This window comes from Falco cherrug, chromosome 2 (assembly GCF_023634085.1).
Source record: "Falco cherrug isolate bFalChe1 chromosome 2, bFalChe1.pri, whole genome shotgun sequence".
NCBI classification, from domain to species: domain Eukaryota; kingdom Metazoa; phylum Chordata; class Aves; order Falconiformes; family Falconidae; genus Falco; species Falco cherrug.
The window spans coordinates 22,646,391-22,665,561 of record NC_073698.1 but is presented as its reverse complement, the minus strand read 5'-3'; the positions used below and the strand labels follow the sequence as shown (position 1 = coordinate 22,665,561).

Genomic DNA, 19,171 nt, shown 5'->3' with positions numbered 1-19,171 from the left:
TATACACATTGCAACATAGCACTGCACACACTACATACCTTAATGTTCTGTTTTCACAGTCAGATTAAATATTTTGATGAACCTATACAAGAGTTCTTCACAGCAATCCAAGTAGTTCCCTAACTACTGTAACCAAAACTTCTAACCCTTTGTTAGAGCAAAACATGCCATAAACAGAAATCACACAGAAATAAATTTATGGGGAAACTTCTACAGTCTAGAAACTGTTAACTTCCATAGTCATTCTGAGAATGAAAAAAACAAACAAAAATCCTTCTTCCTCAAATACAGAAATAATATTTACAACGTAACAGCAATCAGAAGTAGTTTAGCCAGCTGCGTGAAGACACCCTAAGGAAAGTTTTAAGGAAGCACACTAAATTTGGAAGGAAACCCTGAACAGAAAAACAAACCAATCCAGGTATAGCTGAAAACACCACAAAACCAGAGCAGACAAAATTAGCACAAACAAATCTGAAAGTGTCCCAAGCGGCTGGAATGAGCTGTAACTTCAGAAAGATTCACATTTCATCACTAAACCAAACCTATGATAAACAATCCTGCCTGATAAACCATCATCCCGCTTGGTGGAGGAGAAAGGCCCCCTACCTGGCAGCGGCACCCCTTGTAACATCCGCTACACCAGCACAGAACAAGGACCGACCCAAGTGGAAAGAAACAACAACAGCCAGCCAAACCGTGGGTCCTGCTGGAGCGGGGAATGGCAGATCCATGGCTGGTGACACGCAAACTACCTCTTAAAAACCAGGAGGAAAAGACTCAAGAGAAGGATGCAGAGGGACAGGCTGCGGGTCGAGGTCAGCTCTGGGCTGCTGCCTTCAGGAGAGCAAATGCATTTCTTTCTGCAACGGCTGATGACTGCGTCCAGTTTGTGAAGGGTGACAGGTGGTGGGCGCAGGCCATTCGGCAAGTCAAGAGAAAGGCAACTGCTAAGGGATGAGAAAATTAAATCCACTAGAGAAATAAAACATTAACAGCAGTGATTCTCAGAAAACTGAATAAAGAATTCATCCGGACTGGCGGACACCGAGAGAGTGCCCGATTTTTCAAGGACAGAGAACACGTATTTCTGCCATCCCCTTCAGTACAGCTGGGAGGACTGCTGTCAGGAGGCAGATGGGACAGCACCCAGTATCAACCAGTACCAGGGTAGCTGTCGGATTCCCGGCCCTCTCTTCCTCCCTTTAGCCCAGGCGGCACCAGCAGTGCAACTGTCCAGCGGGGCAGAGAGCTCTCCTGGGAGACGACAGCATGTGAGTGATTGAAAATGCTGAGTGGCCGGAAAGGCTTGTCGGAAATAAGCTGTTGAGATCTCAGAAACAGTTGCCCTCGGCTCTAATCTCCAAAGCATGCTGGATGTGACCCCTCCTCACCAAAGGAAAAGCACACCAGTACTCCCTGCTCTGGCTAATCAGATAAGAACTTCTCTGTCTGCAGCAGTAAGAATTAATCTCCAAAGACACTACTATATTTAGCTAAGAATCTCTTTGGAGCTACTTGTTTTCTTATGTAGCTGAAAAGAAGCCTAGTCCAGCACAAACACAGGAGACTGCTTTCCACATGTAGGCGCACGCACCTATGTCACCCGCAGATGAGAACACATTTCTCCAGAGAAACCTACGGGTATTCGACAGCACACGAAAAACCATTCTTTGCCTCTATTACTAGAGAAAGCAAACATGAAGTTCCTTCTCCCTGTTTTGTACTTAAAGGACTTTTTTTTTCCCAGGGTTCTCATTCTTTCTCTTCATCTCTTTAATGAAAGATGGTGGTCAACTGGAAACCCACAGTCCTTTAAAGTCCAAAGGAATTGGGAATGGTGTCAGTGATGAGCTCAAGTCACTCCCGGCAGACACCAGGGCCCGAGAGATTCTAGCAGCGATCATAATGTATTTTCATTCCCTGTGTATCACTGAGCACACTGACACTGCTTAAGTACCTGAACACAGAGCTGCCTCAAGATGCTGAAAATCCCTGGACTTGTGTGTGTGTGCATGCGTGTCTCTATGTACATATTTATGTCAGAACACTTCAAACTCAGAATTAACAATTCAGGCTGGCTGCCCCACAGGACAAGAATCTTTCCCCAAAGCAGATTACAGCAGGTTGGATTCCTGTTTATTTGGTTTTTCAGGAAGAAAAAAGTGTAACATCACCCTAAAAATAAATAAATAAATAAATAAATCACTGTCAAAGCCATCTTTGGATAAACTGTTACAATACTTATTTTACTCCACTGTTAGGAAATAGTACCTCAGCTCAAGATTGAATTCATGCAACTTTAGCTTTCAGCCACAAGGTTCTAATGAAATCTTCATCAGGTTTGTACTCAATTCAGTTTATAGTGAGATTTTAAAAAAAAATTTAGAAATTACACATTTGCTGTATCCTTAGGTATGTTGTTTCAAGCGGAAGGGAACACCTCTTCATTACTACAACAATGCCCGGCACCTGAGAGAGAACACAGCTGCAAAATACCTCAAAAGAACCAATCTCCCGAGGCATCAGTTACCTTCCTCCCAACTGCATCTGCATACTGCAAACGAGCTTAATTTTGAGCTTGTTCTGAGCAGCACACACCTGTCTTACAATAAAAATTTTTCTTCTTCATGCAGTTCATCTTAGTACAGAGAAACCTGAAATACCTAAAAATCCAACTCATGTCGGTTTCATTGCACGGAAGGATTTTTTTAACATCCAAAAGACTAACACAAAAGCTGTAGAAGCAGTACACTGAGAGATCGTCAGTCCTAACTCCAACCAGTAAATGAGCAGTTACAAACGCTTTACCAAGACAGCCTTTGAACAAAAATAGCAAGCTTGTATGTTCAGTTTCTATGTAGAATTTATGTCTTTGCTGTAAATTATCTAAGTTCAAATCAAAGATGGAAAATTTCAGCAAAATAAGAACCGAGCACCAGGGGGACAGGAATTTTCAAGGTGAACAGAGTAAAGACTAATTCACTTTCCCAGGAAACAAGAAGTATAAGATGCCTAAACAAATCTGTTTAATTTACCATTAGGCTACTATATTACACAATTGGTTTATGCAAGTTCATCCCAGTATGATGAAAAGCCTGTCCTGTCACCATACCAGGTTTTAACCTGACTACAATTAACAGATCCAATTAAAAAATATTCTTCTAGTAGGCAGACCTGGGTTTGCATTTTACAAAATTGTGCTTGGTGTCATTAACCTACAAAGACTCTTTCTTACTAAAAAAAGTGGGGAAGGGAACTTGCTAATACATCGCATACATTCTGCCATGTTCTTTCTGGAAGCAAAGTTGCTGTTTAATGCATTGCACTGAAAAATAAAAATTAAAGCTGCCTGTGAGGAAATTAATACCTGTTTACAGCACCTAAGAACTTCAGCCTGGAGCTTGAATCAGGGTTGCAAAAGAACAAAGTAGTAAGCATGTTAGGAGGAGCAGCAATACCTTAAAGAAGTCTGGTTTTGTAGACTCCAGCCTCTATCCCAGTAAAATCATGGTTCCTGGGATCACAGGTAGCACTTGGAAGCGTTACACTTTCATTCCCATTATTTATCGATAAGGGATAAGGATTTTGCTATTAATCTTACTAATCTAAGGAAAGAAACACAGGGGCTCAAAAGTGAGATTTTATTCATATTTGTTACTTACAACCGAAAGTATGATAAAACTGATAAAACCAGCCTAGAATAACATTAGTTTACGTCACTAAATTCAATTCACATTTTATTAATAAAATATTGAAAAGAAAATGACAACATTGCAGGTCCAGAAAAACAGGTTGGCTACTATGACAGAAAAATCTACACAATCTTAACTGGTCACAACTGATAGCTTGTTTAATGTTTATTATTTAAAATTAACACAAATTGCAAAATTTTAGACACCCAACTCCTGTGCTCATAAAATATATCTTCTGTCATATCAAATTTCAGTAGACTGGAAAGAATTTTTTGCTGAGATATTTCATTTCAGCACGTATTAAAAGAATACTGAGCGTATTGTCCCTACCTATACGGCGATGTAACACTGCAGTCCCAGTTGCACTTTTAGCCTACTAGTCCAAAGAAACATTTTGCAAGCCACTGCGCAATCACACCGTGGTAAGAACAAACCATCTCATACAGTGATGAAATCCACCGTCATGCTATGGCCTAAATTCTGTCCTGTGTGGTGGACACACAGACCTCGGACTCCAGGACACAAAATAAAGCAGGCAGCAGCTCTGTATTTTAAGGCAAAGACAAAACCAGCTCCAAGCGAAATGGAGATTAGTCCCTTCAGCTGCCACCGATTACCAAGAGCTGTAGCTGCTCACCATTATGCAGAGATTGGTCCTACTTTACGTGGTAGATTTTAACACCCGCGTTGAGGCAGCATGTTACCACCCCAAAGACAGCCACCACAGACTGAAAAATCATATGCAAATTAAACAGCAATGCAGTAGCCAAGAGTTTGCATGCAAACATCATGTCAGACTTACATTCTCAGGACTAAAACTGTTAATCATGTAGAACACAGGTTAAATAATTATCTTCCATTTCTCTTTTTATTTTACATACTTTTTTTTTTAACAGATGGGGCCTCACAGAACAAAGGAGCTTTACCAAATGTTAGACCTGGAATTACACAGACTTCAGTTACAAAGATTAAAACTGTAATCTGGTAAGGAAAGAACTCTTCCCCTGCTATGAATATATTTTTTAAAGCCTCATTAGGCAAAGCAGCAGCCTGACTCAGTCCAGGAGAGAGAAAAAAAAACCCAAACCCCCATTTTTAATACCATACTGCGAAAAAAGGAATTGGTTTTAAAGAAAACAGACAGCCAAAGCAGACTGTATGACAGCAACTGTTCCTAGGGAAGGAGGGGAAAAAAAAGTGTGTATCTATGGCATAGTACCTAAACAACCATTAAAACTGCTTTAACTGCTGATGTTTTATCAATGGGATATACTGGGAAAGAAATACATTCAAAGTAATAGTAGTTTTGAGTAAACATGCTACAGGAAACCTAAAACGACCTGTCATGTACATGTACAAATCAACAACAACAGAACTTATTTACAAACATCTATACCTACAGGCATAAAGACCAAGTTTAATAGTTGTGAAATGGATCTGATTGCTAGATCTGGACTGTTCCAATCTTTAGTAATAACAGAGTAACATTTCTACACTGCAATAACCGTATGGCTTTAATCAGGTCTATCCTGAAGTCTTTGCATCTAGTTGATCTGTATCATAAAACTGAACAGCTCTACAGGTAGTTTAACTTTCATTTGTAACACAGACATGCATTTGCAGCCTACCTGAGACACCCAGCACCCTACCCAACAAGCAGCCAGCAACCTTAGAGCTGGTACTGTTACAAACCTATCCAGTCTGCTCAAAAAAAAAGAAAGTTTATTTTGGATCACGTGGATTCATTCTTCAAAGCATATTTCATCAGCTGCTTCATTTTTAAGATAAAAAGAAAGATTATAGAAAAACAGTTCTGTATGCAAAAAAACTAAGCCCAGAAGTGAATAAAAATAGACTAAGGTGGGCATAATTAGTAACTAATAAAAAAAGCTAAGTCATATTTATGGAACTCAACACTTCACTCGGTCATATAGTTAACTGCTCTCAAAGACTAACAACCAGACCAATTCACAAGTACCTAAGTTGCTTACATAATTAAAAGAGTAAGACGAAAAGTCAAAAAAATATATTTTATCCCTTCGAGATCAGGAAAGTAAAATAAAATGCTGGTTCTGTAACAGTGCAACAACTGCAGCATATTTTGCACGCAGCACATGATTTGCTACATTTAGTGGCACTTAAGTATTATGCGGTAAATACTGAAAGTAAGACAAGTTTCTGATCTGCATAAGCATAATCACATCATTATTTACCAGAGTTGCTAAGCTACAGCATTCTGAGTAATACCAATTCAATTTTAGCACTTCGATCACTAGCCTTAATACATGTCAACGTCCTGCTTTACATCTTGCTAAGGAAGCAGTCACTGAAGCCAAGGATTTAATGAACTTGCCACTGGGCTTGGACCAGGTTCAATCTGACCAATCGTTCTCGTCAAACTCTGAATCGTCATCAGAATCACTGTATTCCACGGCAATGCGTCTTGAAAGGATGGTTGCCACATCGTTTCCAACAGGCTCTCGCTTTGCTTCTTGCTCACGTTGCTCCTGTACCTTTTTCAGCTGGATTCCTGTAAAGACAATCACTCTGAGACAAAGTTTTCTGCACAAGAGATTTTACATTTCATATTGTTTACTGGTGAGTTTTGTCACAATATATTCTAACAATATATTCAGGAAAAAGAAGGGAAAAAAAATCATTGAGTTAGAGAGCTTCCCTAAGCAAGGAAGGGAAGAAGACAAAAAAGGTAGATTGGAATCCATTTTCAGAGCCTGAATACTTCTAGACTTTTAGAACTGTCAACAATATGTTAAAATATTCAAGACTGTACAGGTCCTTTTGATCCGAAGATGAAAGTTTTCGTAATTGTATTTGGAAATACCATTAGACCCACAGCTCCATATTGTAAGCGAAGTCAGGAACAGCCATTCATCAACGGTGAAAGAGTCAGCGGGCTGAAGCCTGCTGTTGGGATAACTCTGTTGTTCTGAACAGAAACAAAAATCCATGTACATCTACCGGCTGCTTTATGCAATGAACACAAGCACTGTTTTCATTTGATTATGTCCCCACAAACACTAGCACGTGTTTGTCAAAGCTGCACATTTAGGCATTAGAAAAAGATTCAAAGACAGGGCTGACAAATGTTAGCTGTGTGGTACCGGTGGTTAACTAGGCTGTCAATGACATTTGCCCAGGCGGGAACAGAAGCCATGAAACTCAGATGACTGGAAAACACAGTGCTTTCATTGAAAAAAACCCACAAGTATCTGAACCTCACACGCCTACTTACCCATTCGAATGGCAGCAAGAAGATCGCTCCGTGCATCACTTACTGGCGGCTGCGCAGGCTCGTGACGTTTTGCCTCTGTAACTGGAGGGGCATGCATTGGGGAGGAAGAGAGGGACGAACCTGCTGCAGGAGGGCCTGGAGGGGGAGGAGGGGGACCAGGAGGAGGAGGAGCAGTGACAACGAGCCCACTAGAAGGAGGAGGATGAGTAGCTGCGTATGTAGAGCCAGTCACCAGTCCAGAATGGGAAGGCGGCACAGGAAGCTGAAGGGGACTAACAAATGCAGTTTGTGCTGAAGGAATCATAGGGGGAGGAGGAGGAGGGGGAGGACCGGCAGGATTGTAATAATCCACCATCTGAGCTGGAAGCATCCTATATAAAACAGAACAAAAACATTTAATGCATTGAAAGTTAGGCCTTACAGAATCATCACCCCTTAAACTGCTCTCATTCACCCACCCTCAGCTAAAACAAAAATCAAAAGGAATTTAAACTGCTGAGTTGAATATGCAAGTGATTATAAACATATGAATTGTCGATTACTGGTAACACATTGAGATTTAAGGCAGATGACAAAGTTAAAGGTAGTGTCCTTTCAGCACTCCACGAACAAAGTCAGATTTTTATCTTAATACTCTTGCCTAGTTAAGTGTAAAGTTGTATTTGTTACTAAATCTCTATCTGTGAGAATATTAAGTACGAGGCCTATGACAAAGAAGGGACCAACAAAAACTGTAGACTACACGTATCGCTTCCACAGAAGACCAAGTGTTAGAACAAATATTAAAGAGATAATAAAAGATGTAGGCATGGAGGACAATGGAAAATACGAATGGGAAGATTTACCCAAAGGTATATCATGCATCTCATGTGCTTCTTTAGTGAAGGTTATCAATTTAAACATTATTTAATTAAATTGATATATTTGATTGATACTTTGAGGAGGAGGAACAGGGAAAAGCTAATTTCTTTGTTAAAATGTCATTAGAAGGATTATTGAGCAGAAAAAATGGGAATTAATGTAAGAGTTATGAAGTCGGTTAAGAACTAGATATAGGAGATGGGAGTTGAAGGGAAGTTACTAATGACATTCAGTGATACATGTCAATGTATGACAACTGTGATACACTGACAATGGTCATGTACCTGGGGACTAAGCACAAGTATTTCTGTTATAAACTGGAAATAACATAGAAAATGCAGGTTGGAGCAGTCAATCATAGCATAACTGAGTCATCTACAGCATGATACAGTCATGAATCAGGCAAATGCTACCCCCGGACGCATCGAGTGAGGCTGAAAAAACTTGGCTTGCTTAGTTTAAAGCAACACAAGCAAGAATGATTACAACTTTTCTGGGGTTACAGCTTGAAAGCCTAAACTATTTAAGCAAAAGAACAGAGGCACAGACTGGTTAGAAAACAGGTGTTTTCTTGCTGTTGGAGAGCAAGTACTCTGGAGAAGCCTTCCTTCAGAATGCATTCAGGTCAAGTATCTACATAGGAATTTGATAAACTCATATCTGGAATTATGGAGGTGTCTGTGGCAGTAAGGCATTCAATCTGCATCTGAAGGAGATCCCTTCCAACTGTTATAAGCCCCTTTAAAAAGTCATTTCAGGGATTCAACATGGACTGCCACATTCATCACATTCAGCAATACTTCATCTGCATGTTTCCTGAAGTTCAAAGTATTATTCAAATTATACTATAACTGTTTTCCACTTTACAGGAAAATTATCGCCTTTTTAATATTTTACAAGTATATTGATTTCACCACATTCAATGCATGGTTCATCATTTCTGCCTTCATTATTTCTTCACTTAATTTTTTATTCTGTCCTCCCCAGGGAGATAACTAATGTCTTTGGGGTCTTTTTGTGTGTATGCATTATATGTTATGATGGTTATGAAAAACATGCAACCCTCTAGTTCTGTCAAGAATCCACTGGAATAAATCAGGAGTTTTACCCATATTCTGCTGGTACCACAGGTACTGAGCTATGTTGGCCATCTGAAGGCTGGGGTGGAGGTGGAGGTGGTTGTTGAGGTCTGTTTAAAGTAGCATGTCGTACAGTGGTGGAAGGTGGTCTGTATTCATGCTCATGGCTTTGGGATGCTGCCATGTACTGCGGACCATCTCCTGTTCCATATGAAGGCATTGCTATCTGCTGATGGAGGGAATGATTCGGAGTAGCAGGATAAGAATAATCTGTAACATCAGATGCATGGGACCTAAAATTAAAGTAAATGGATGCAGAACAGATTATGTGAGTGTAACCGGGCATTATCTAAATAGCTCACAAGAAAAGCTAGGAAGAATGCAATCAGAACTATTTTTCTTGCAACAGGACTCCCTGATTATCAAGCACCATTCCCTTGTAAGTCCACAGAAAGCACAAGAGCAAATGCAACAACAACAAAAAAATCACAGTTCAGTTTAACATGACTTGAAAATAAATTAGTCTGACAGGTCAGCATACAAGGACTGCAATTGAATGTTTTCAATATTTCAGCACACTAGCTGCATGCAGCATGTCCTTCTATACTGCAGACTTTTAAAAAGGCAAAGAAACATTTAGAGCTTTCTCCAGATTTTAGAGTTCTTCAGTAGCCACAAAGTGGCATATTGGTTTTGTCAATGATTTTGACAGTCCATTGTTTGAAATCGTAATACTTACCAGGCCTGCCTTAAGTTAACAACGGCAGTAGAAAAAGGAAAGTGATACTGCAAGCACTCACAATTATGCAGAAGAATATATTTTACCAAAGCAAAGAAAACCAATTTCAAAAGTTAGAAAATGCTTTTTATTGTGTTTGCACAATTAATTTTGCTGGAAAGGCTTAGAGAAACTGGGAAATGTAAATATTAGTTGAGCAGAGAGTTCATAAAGATACAAAGTCTAGGATGCTCTGTCAAATAAGCCCAAGAGAGGGAGCAAAAGAATCTCTTCATCCCATTACTGCAAATAGTTGGTTTAGTAATGAACAATCGTGCAGCCTGGCTTTTAGTGAACACAGTAAACTGATGCACTTATCTGTAAGACTGGAAGCAAGGTAAGCAACAAAAAGCCAGGGCTTTGAGTAAAACAAAATGACAAACCCTTTGGGCATTTTGTCCTCTTTCATGCTTCCTGCCTGTTCCATTTTCTTTGCGTCACTCATGAACTCAATACCCATTTTCCTTCTCTCCCACTCTTCTTTTCTTGTTCTCACTTTTCTCACATTAATTTGCTGGTTTCTGTTTGGATTCAGCTTGTGTTTCTCTCTCTGAAGCACAATAAGTATAACAAATAGATTGTAAATTGCCAGTCTGGACACCTGAATGTCAACGTTTAATGCGTAAGTTTTACAATTAGCAAGCTAGAAGAAACATGAGCCTTTTTTTCACTTTAGCATTAAAAAAGAATCACAATATAGCCAAATGCATTTTTTTGGGACCTTATAGATAAAACACTGATCGTACAGTAGCTGTCAGCATAAAAATGGCTCTGAAACCAGTACTTACTTCTACATGTATGGGTCTTTTCTGTAGCTTAGTTCCTACAGCTAAGACTACCCTAAGATAAAAATAGAAAGCCTTTCTTCTCCATCTCACCACCACTCACAAAATTAATCCTTCATGCATGTGAAACACAGATTTCAGGACTCAGTCACTGATATTTGATTCACTGAAATTTATAGTTCTCTATACATCATAAAATTTGAAAAGCTTATATAAGTACAAGACAAGCCATACCACAACATCTGTATCGAATATAATAACGCATCCTACAATTTCTGCTTAAAAAATTCTACAGGTTGCAAATATTATGGGTATTTGCAAACATCCAAATACAACATGCTGACATTGCTGGGAGATAAAAAAAAAAAATAATCACTTCAATTATTTAGACTCAGGAATCCTGGAAGCAAGGTATTAAGGGTAGAAAAAGACTTAAAATACGTGAAACAGAACTCATGATGAAAAAAATCCACGTCCTGCACTTGACAGTTGAACATCAATGTAATTTTACCATGTCAACCTATGGAAAGTTTTGTCAGTCTGCAATATTTCATCAAGACTAACAGGAGTCAGTGTTTTGCATTAGAAACTGAAAAAAAAAAATCGGTCATTAAAGGATCTTAGAGAGAGTGGGTCCGAATATATTATTTAAACAACAGCTGCAATTTAATTTTTTTGTTTCAATTACAGTGGACTAAAGAGCCACACTTTTTCAGCGGTGGCTACTTCCTCAAAATAGCCATTCAACAATTTAAACACTAAATTGTCACACACTTTTTCCAGTAGATTCTATTGATTCCTAATATTACTGTTAGCAACTAACGATGACAGACCAAGGAAATAAAGTGGGAAAATCCTCTAGTGAGACCAGCTTAGTGAAAAAACTTCTGTGCACACCAGGATTAGGTAAACCCCACTGAGCTCAAAGGGAGTCTCAGTCAACAAAGATGAATTCTGCTGTGTGCCCCTGAGCAGAGATCCCTGCTATTTCAAGCAATAACGTTGCATCTGGTTTTGTAGCTTGCTTTGTAGACAAATTTTACATCAATAAAGCTGAACTATTCCCCCATTAAAGCATTCTGTTAAAAGCAAAAGTATGTTCAACTGAGTATATTAAAGAAAAGTACTTATTAAACTCTCAGCAGTGTAACGTGACAAACTAGACACGAAGAAAGAGGTACCAACATCATCTGGCAGACACAGACTTAAATGCTTTTGTGACTACAACTACTCATGATCAAATATAAAGCATGCAGCAAAGACTTATTTCACTATAGTGCATAACATTATGATGACAAAATGCCCATCTGAAGCTGAGAAAGAAAAAAATCATTACAGAATTTTATGTTATTTATGCTTTAAAATGACTTTGAGAAGAACTTTAAAATGTGCATTGTACGTTTTGTCTATTCTAACTATTCCCAACCTGTAAAAACACCTAGTTCTACGTAGTAGTTCTGAACATACAACTGTGGTATAACAAACAGCTTTGCTGTAAACAGACCTAGTATCTGGGGACAGTGATCCCTCGGAAGATGCTCCATGGTACACACTTTGAGACAACCTGTTGTCAGGTCTAAGCTCTTTGTCATATGCCATCATATTCCACTCCTGGCGTCTGTTCCTGGCTTTTCTAACCTTTTTCACCTCACGGGTGGTGCCATCTATACGCTTTTGCTCCTAATGTTCAAACAAAAGAAATAAAGCATGCAAAGAGAGAAAAAAAAGGAAAGGAAAAAAAGCTGGTTAAAATGCAGTTAAGAGTGCATGAAAATAAGACCAGATTTACAGATAAAGCCAGCAAGTCCATAAAATTTCTCTGCACTGAAAATGAGAGTATCTCCTTACTCTATGAACCTGTGAGTTCTAAGCAAGACTGCTGCTTTGCCATTCTTTAGGATGCACATGCTATTGTGCTGCCAACCTACTGTTTTTCCCAATATGGAAATGTGACCGATTTAAAAAGCTTAAGTTTAACTTCTTCTGACATTGTATGTCATTTATCTAGACCACCCCGAAGCACCTGTAATTTCCTTCTCCTGAAAATCAATCTTACGAGAGTATGTTAAATATGCTCAGGGTTATTTTGGTTATTTGTTAGGGTCACAATCACCTGAGGCCTTAGGGAAGTATGGAAAAGGAAAACACTTTCCTATTTCATAGCATATGTGAAATTATTTTCTGTTTGTTTTAAACCTCCTCTCCCTTCTTACATGTGATTAACTACCAAAATTCCTCCTAGTTTTTCCTCATCATTGTTTCCCGTTACCTTATATAAAAATGAATGACACTAATCCTCTCTGCAATGTGTCAGCAATATTCAGGCCACTAATATATTATAGCTTGATAGCTTCATGACAGATCATTCCATTTAGTTTTTTCTATCTTTCTATATAATTTCAGGCTCAGTATCAGTGTTTAGCTATCAGTAAGATCTTCTAATAGTGGGACTGAATACTTTCACACCTTTGAAATGTTGTCCTAACCTAGTTCTGACTACTCAGTATGAATATAAAAACCATATCGGTGCTTCACTTTTATATTACACGTTTTCTCATTCCAAACTGAGAAGGGTATTTATGTGCTACTCCTTTTCTCAACACGTACGAAGGTGTTGGATTTTTTTTTTTTAATCAGCTTTAGAGCTGGCTGGCATCTTAGAATGCTAATTCATAACTAGGTTAAACGTTTTATCTATTATATTGCTAATGGGCTTTTAGCTGCTAGAAAAATAGTTTCTCAAGAAGCAATGATACCGATATTCTGAGAATGCAGTCATATTCGATTATATTTAGGGAAGAGTTTCGTAAAATGCTGATAGGCAAACATTTTATGGTGGATTCTCTACCTTCAAAGTAAGGGATAATAGCTGGAAAGGCAGTCTTGCCAAAAGGGGTGGGGGGAGTACTTCACAGATGAGCATAGGTATTTTATGGCAACTGTCAATCACCACCAAGTAAGTAATTCTGAAATAATGTATTTGGCATTATGCAACCAACAGAAAACTATCAAATGGCTTGCTTGCCCTTGTTTTGGATCTCTTGCTTGTTCATGCATGTCCATATGAGGGACCTGCTAACCTGCACCTGCTAACATTAAGAATGACAGAGGAAACGTCTTTTTGAAGTTCAGCATCCAAATGTTCTGACAACACTTGCTCATTCCTGGCCCCTGCAGTGAGATTTTTATCTGATTCATGTTAAGTAAAGATCATCACTTTGGTTCTTAATTGCTCCCTATAAAATCACCTTCCTCCCCAAACTTTTTTAAATCACACCCTTTTTTATCCAGGTTATGCAAGGGTTTCGTTTCTCCTTTAGTATCTCTTCTTCACATCAAAGTTTCCCAATACAGGAATTGGAGCAGAAGGGAGACAGATTGAGTCATGCTTTATTTTAAATGCATGAAGTTTTGCTAACTGCAATGGTTAAATATCACAGAATGGTCAGGTTGGAAGGTGTTTCCCCCCCCCCCCAGCTAAAGCAGGTTCACCTAGAGCTGGTTGCACAGAGTTGCATCCAGGTGGGTTTTGAATGTCTCCAGAGGAGACTCCATAGCCTCTCTGGGCAGCCTGTGTATATGCCTGTTAAAAGGGTTTATATTTGTCTTTTTCATTTGATTGCTTCAAAATATAATTTATTTTAACTTCTGACTTTTATTCTGTTTCATTTATTAAGATTTTGTTACTAAATCCTGACAGATTTGAGAGGAAAGGACAAGTAAGCCTTTTAACTGAAAATATGCTTTAGTCTTCACAGAATAGTAACTCCATCCTCTAAGGGTCACAACTCTGCATTTCTTTCAAGTTTCTAGATAAAGTAAATAGCCACCTTTTGAGCAACGTATGATGCTGCTTGAAAGACAATCATTTTGATACAACTTCTGTACAACCAGGAGTGCTTACATGGCTGCTTACATATAATCACCTATTTAAAAGTTTGGTTCCAAAGAGATTACTGTATTTTTAATAAAAAAGGTAAATACATATACATGTGTAAACAAACAAACAAAAAACCCCCACAAAGCTAACTCTGCTTTTATTGGATCAGATTTCAGTTGGACAGGTTGTTCCAAACCAGCATCTGTAAGCGTGTTAATGTGTGAGTATGCTGGAAACCTTTTACTCGAACAATACTAAATCCTACTGGAATTAATTTTTGGACTAAACATACAAATACATCTATAAAACATTTAACTCCTTCCAAATCAGTGAGGCAGGCCAATTACTAGCAGCTGACAAAACTATATATACACCTCTGACTACATATACCTCTAATAGAGTAGGTTTAAGTTGTTCCAGTAATACTTTAACTACCTTGACAAACAATGGTGACAGCTCTAGTTTTATTACCTAGGGCAATGACAGTTCTAGGGGAGTGGAAGCCTTTCAAAATAACTATAGTTAGAAATATTTCTTACAAAAGTTAATAATAAGAAGAGTTACTTCCTTTAACCAAGTGTAATAGAAGCTGTGGCAGACAAGTGGATACTGTAGGTTAAGGTAGAAAACACATACATGGTTCAGCTGTTGGCAGGAAATTATTTCAGCAAACACAACAAACATATTAGAGCCCTCGAAAAGGGTTAAGTTTGATATTCGCATCAAGAGTTAGCAAATGATACTTCAGGTCTCTCAATAAAGAATTAGAGCTAGTAACAAGGTAGCTTCAGTGAGTATTTGCAATACTTTCAAAAAAATCTGGAAGCAAGAGCCTAGAGTGTTTTCCCAACTTCACAGATTTCCAAGATTCTATCAATCACAAGTCATCAGGAATGATTTTTGAAATACAAGCCCTCCAAATTTAAAGACTTCTACTACTTTAAATAACTACTCATTCCTCAGAAAAAATGGGGAACAATAAAAAGCAAAGTTAAACAACCTACCTTGGGTTAAGCAATGGCTAACAACTGGTCTACTATAGTCATTCCATTCAGAACATTACAAATACATGCAAAAGTCAAAACTAATTTAATTGAACTCCTAGGCACTGATCTAGATCTACTGAGAATCTGACAGTGAAAAAACCACAGAGACTACACCACAGATTTTAAACTTAAAAGATTTAAAATTACAGTTTTCTTCAGAGGAAAAAGTTCACCTGAAAGAGCCAGATCAGAGAAAGCCTCTGTTAGACTTCTTCAGTTAAAGTGAATACAGAAACAATAAATAAGTATGATATTTGAAGGCAGGAAAATGAAAGTTCTGACAAACCTTCTGCTGCAACAGCTCAAGCATTTAAGGCAAATTACCAAAACAGTACTGGAAAACCGATTCTCTAGTGCAAGGAGTACTCTCAGGCTTCACTGACCACCTGAAAAATTGAGACTAAAAACATTTGGTCAGCTGAGTCGGACTGCATTTGCATGTCTAGTTTATAATTTACTGAACAATACACATCTATTTCACCTGCAATGTTTCTCAACAACATTCATATTTTGTGCTTCTGTAGAGTACAAATTGCACAAGGAATTTTCACTTAGTAGATTTCAAATTAATAGATGCTCTGGATTCATTCATTCCTGGTCACTGTTATCGTAAGGACAAGAAGAAAAGAAAATAACTGACTTCAGCAACCTGTGGAATGAATGGTGCCTGAAAGACATCTCACCCAAACCCTACAGCTCTCTACAGGTTTCAGAAGATAAAAAGCTCATTTGCACACCAGCTTCTAGAAAGCTAAAAACCAGATTTCTTCCTGTCAAGTGACACCTATCCATGCAAATTCAAACCTATGCAGCTTTTTTCTTAGTAGGTCTTGTTATATATTTAATCAAATAGCACTTCAGGTAGAATTTATCAAGGGGTATTTCTGTGATGTGTGCCTATAATCCTGCATGACTGGAACTGAGCATATTTTACATCTGGTGTGTAGACTGTAATAAGACAATTAAAATTACAAAAAATACACCATGGATGGAAATAAGTGAGATGTGTTGCTTAAAATATAATCTAAAAGCAAGTTTATATATATAGTGGTTCTGTAAAAATATATCAAAGAATTTTCATGCAATATTGTTAAAATTTTTTAAAGCTCTTGTATTTTTTCCTTTTTAATATTAAATCAGAATATTATAAAAATAGTACTAGTTGACAGTTTCTTTTTATCCCCCTCTCGTGAAAAGATCTAAATTTGAAGGAAAAAGGTGAGAGAAAAAAACCCAAAGGGGGCAGTTATCCCTATATATTTTTTCAAAGAGAAATACCAAACAAAATCTAGAAAAAGCAACTAAACTAGACAATGAAAGCTGCTTTAACTATTTCCAATCTTTTAATCAGCTTTGTGACTTACCATATAGAGAATATAGTGGGATTATAACCTTGCATATACATTTATATACTATTATACAAATAACCAGGTGAATATTTTCCAATACTTTACTTTAGACAGTAACTTCTAGTGAAAACATCTACTCAGCTTTTCCAAGTCTATTTAGTATTTCAATACTGAAATACCTGTCAAAACAGAAAACATTTTTGATTCATACTCCTAACGGGAAGACCCAATTTATTTCTTCCAGAACTCTTAAAATCATGGATTCACAAACTGTTTTAGTTAAACCAAGTCTTCACGTTTAAAAATGCTGTAGTCAGAAAGTTTTGCCTAGCAACAGGAACAAGGAATTAACAGAATTTTATAAAAGCAGAATAGTAAAGCTTCCCAGTCACACCCTAAAACTTGATTTCTAAGCAGGTGCCATATATATCGGCATGCATATACACATGCATTATACACATAATGTATATACACAAATATACATTAGCATGTATATTCACGTATTAGACGTACATACATGTGTATAATACATGTTTATATATGCTGATATATTATGATACCTGCTAATATATATGACAAAGGTATACACACATTTTTGTATGTATGTGTGTATGTGTACTGAAAACTAAGTAGCTTCCATTTTCTCTGAGCAGTCTGTGCATCATCTGGATTCCTTTTATTTTAAATCCCTTATCTCTCACTGAACCTATATAAAAGGGCACCTTCTGCCAGATAAGATAGGCAGTCGTTCCTTCAAACTTCCCTTCTTCACTTTTTATTTTTCAGAATTATCTTAAAAAAAAAATCTTTAAGTCCTCAGATCTGATAAAAAAGTCACTGCAAAGAAACTGCAGAAGTAGCTACTGATTTCTTCATTCAAAACTAAAATCCATTAAGAAAATCTTGATTGCATCAGAATACAGAACTTGGATCAAACCGCTAAGATATTCCAGGACTGAAAACACTTTGCTATGAAAAACCCTTTTTTTTGTTGGAAAAAGAGGAAAGAATATTACTCCTACAATCTACCTTTTCTTGTTGCTGAACCCCAGAATAATTTTGCTGTGTGTTACCATCTTACTAACTTTAACAGGTATAGGAAAGAGTCACTATCAGGAAATTAAAATATCCAACAAATTTTTGGATAAGCTTATGTTTTCCTACAGGAGATGATGCTGCTGGATAAAGAACTATGAAAACAAAGGAAACCATAATTCAAATTGCGCCTCCGCTTGCCCCCTCGCCCCTACCCAATCACAGTGCCTTTTTCTAAAGCATAACAGGGCCATTTTGCTGAGTACTAATAAGCAGATACTGGCAAAGGATAACAAAAAAAACAAAAACAAACAAACAAAAAAGTATCTTGGAAGGTAACTACAGTACTCCTAAAATATAATTTTCCAACTTTTTTACATAGATCACATGAACTATTAAAACTAAACCAACTGAACCTACAGCCACATAGAGAGGAACAGTCTTTTCATGCACACAAAGTATGACCTAGAAGTTTTTATGCCTGGACAACCATATACAAAATTATAATACATACATTTGTTATTATGCTTCTGCTTTTACCTTTTGTCTCCTCTTTTCTTTTCGCTTATCTTCAGTATCTTGTAACATTTTTTCTTTCCAAAGATCAAAAAAATATGAAGGATCAGTATAGAACTTCAATCCATCCTTCTTATCATCCCTGGAAATACAGTAGAAGAAAAGCTAAGAAAATACGAATTAGTATTTTTCAAACCAACAAAACTCACCTTTGATCATCACCCAAGCTTCACCTTCTTTTGCATTACAGGATGACTGTTTGCCAAATGCATTAAATGCCACTCTTGGTAGTTACAGCTTACTATTGGTTTGATTCATGCCAAGAATTTTAGGGGAAAAGGGTGGAATCCCCAGCCCTTTTTTGGCGGGATGGCATGCTCCCAGGCTGTGCCTCAGCAGCCCTTAGCAGGAGCTGACTGGGCTCCTGCACCAGCCTGCTCACCAGAGTGAAATTTGCTGGTGCTGCAAGAAGATCAGTGACAAGACAGGATGTATAGGGGAAAGAAGAGCTTAAGAATGGAACTCAACTGTCTCAAAAGAACGGGAAAAGGAGTACTTGGCTCAATCCAGACAGGTCTGAGTACCTTCGCCCTTATGAGAGGAAGCACAAGACAGCTGCTATTCTCAGTGGGAATCTTCTAACTAGGGGAAACGCTAGGAAAGGGGTGGCAACTGAAAGGTTGAATCCTACCAGACTATTCTAGGAGGATTTGAGACAGAGTTCATCTGGGCTTGCCAGCTCCAACTGGCAGCAGGAGCCAGGGACACCCAGACTGAACAGTCACAAAAAAAAAAAAAAAAAAAAAAAAAAAGTATGCTATCAAATCCTAATTTGACCCCATGACCTGGGTATAGGGAATCTTCTAATATCCTAAATTCCTGGAAAGCAATAGG

At 37.9% G+C, this 19,171-nt stretch overlaps 1 protein-coding gene across 9 annotated transcripts in view; it reads right to left on the bottom strand.

Moving 5' to 3' along the window:
- Positions 1–3,630: 3,630 nt before the first annotated feature.
- The window catches only part of WASF3 (WASP family member 3), a 74,659-nt gene continuing 59,118 nt past the window's right edge, over positions 3,631–19,171 (bottom strand). For 8 of the 9 annotated variants that reach the window (XM_055703058.1, XM_055703061.1, XM_055703055.1 and 5 more), the window contains 5 exons: positions 18,302–18,419; positions 11,956–12,131; positions 8,918–9,181; positions 6,949–7,319; positions 3,631–6,225 (listed from right to left, as the gene is read on the bottom strand). In XM_055703058.1, the coding sequence (XP_055559033.1) occupies positions 6,068–6,225; positions 6,949–7,319; positions 8,918–9,181; positions 11,956–12,131; positions 18,302–18,419 (1,087 nt within the window). In that variant the 3' untranslated portion in view covers positions 3,631–6,067. Of the gene's footprint in view, positions 6,226–6,948; positions 7,320–8,917; positions 9,182–10,049; positions 10,217–11,955; positions 12,132–18,301; positions 18,420–19,171 lie in introns of all 9 variants that reach the window. The other variant, XM_055703063.1, reaches the window with a different exon arrangement.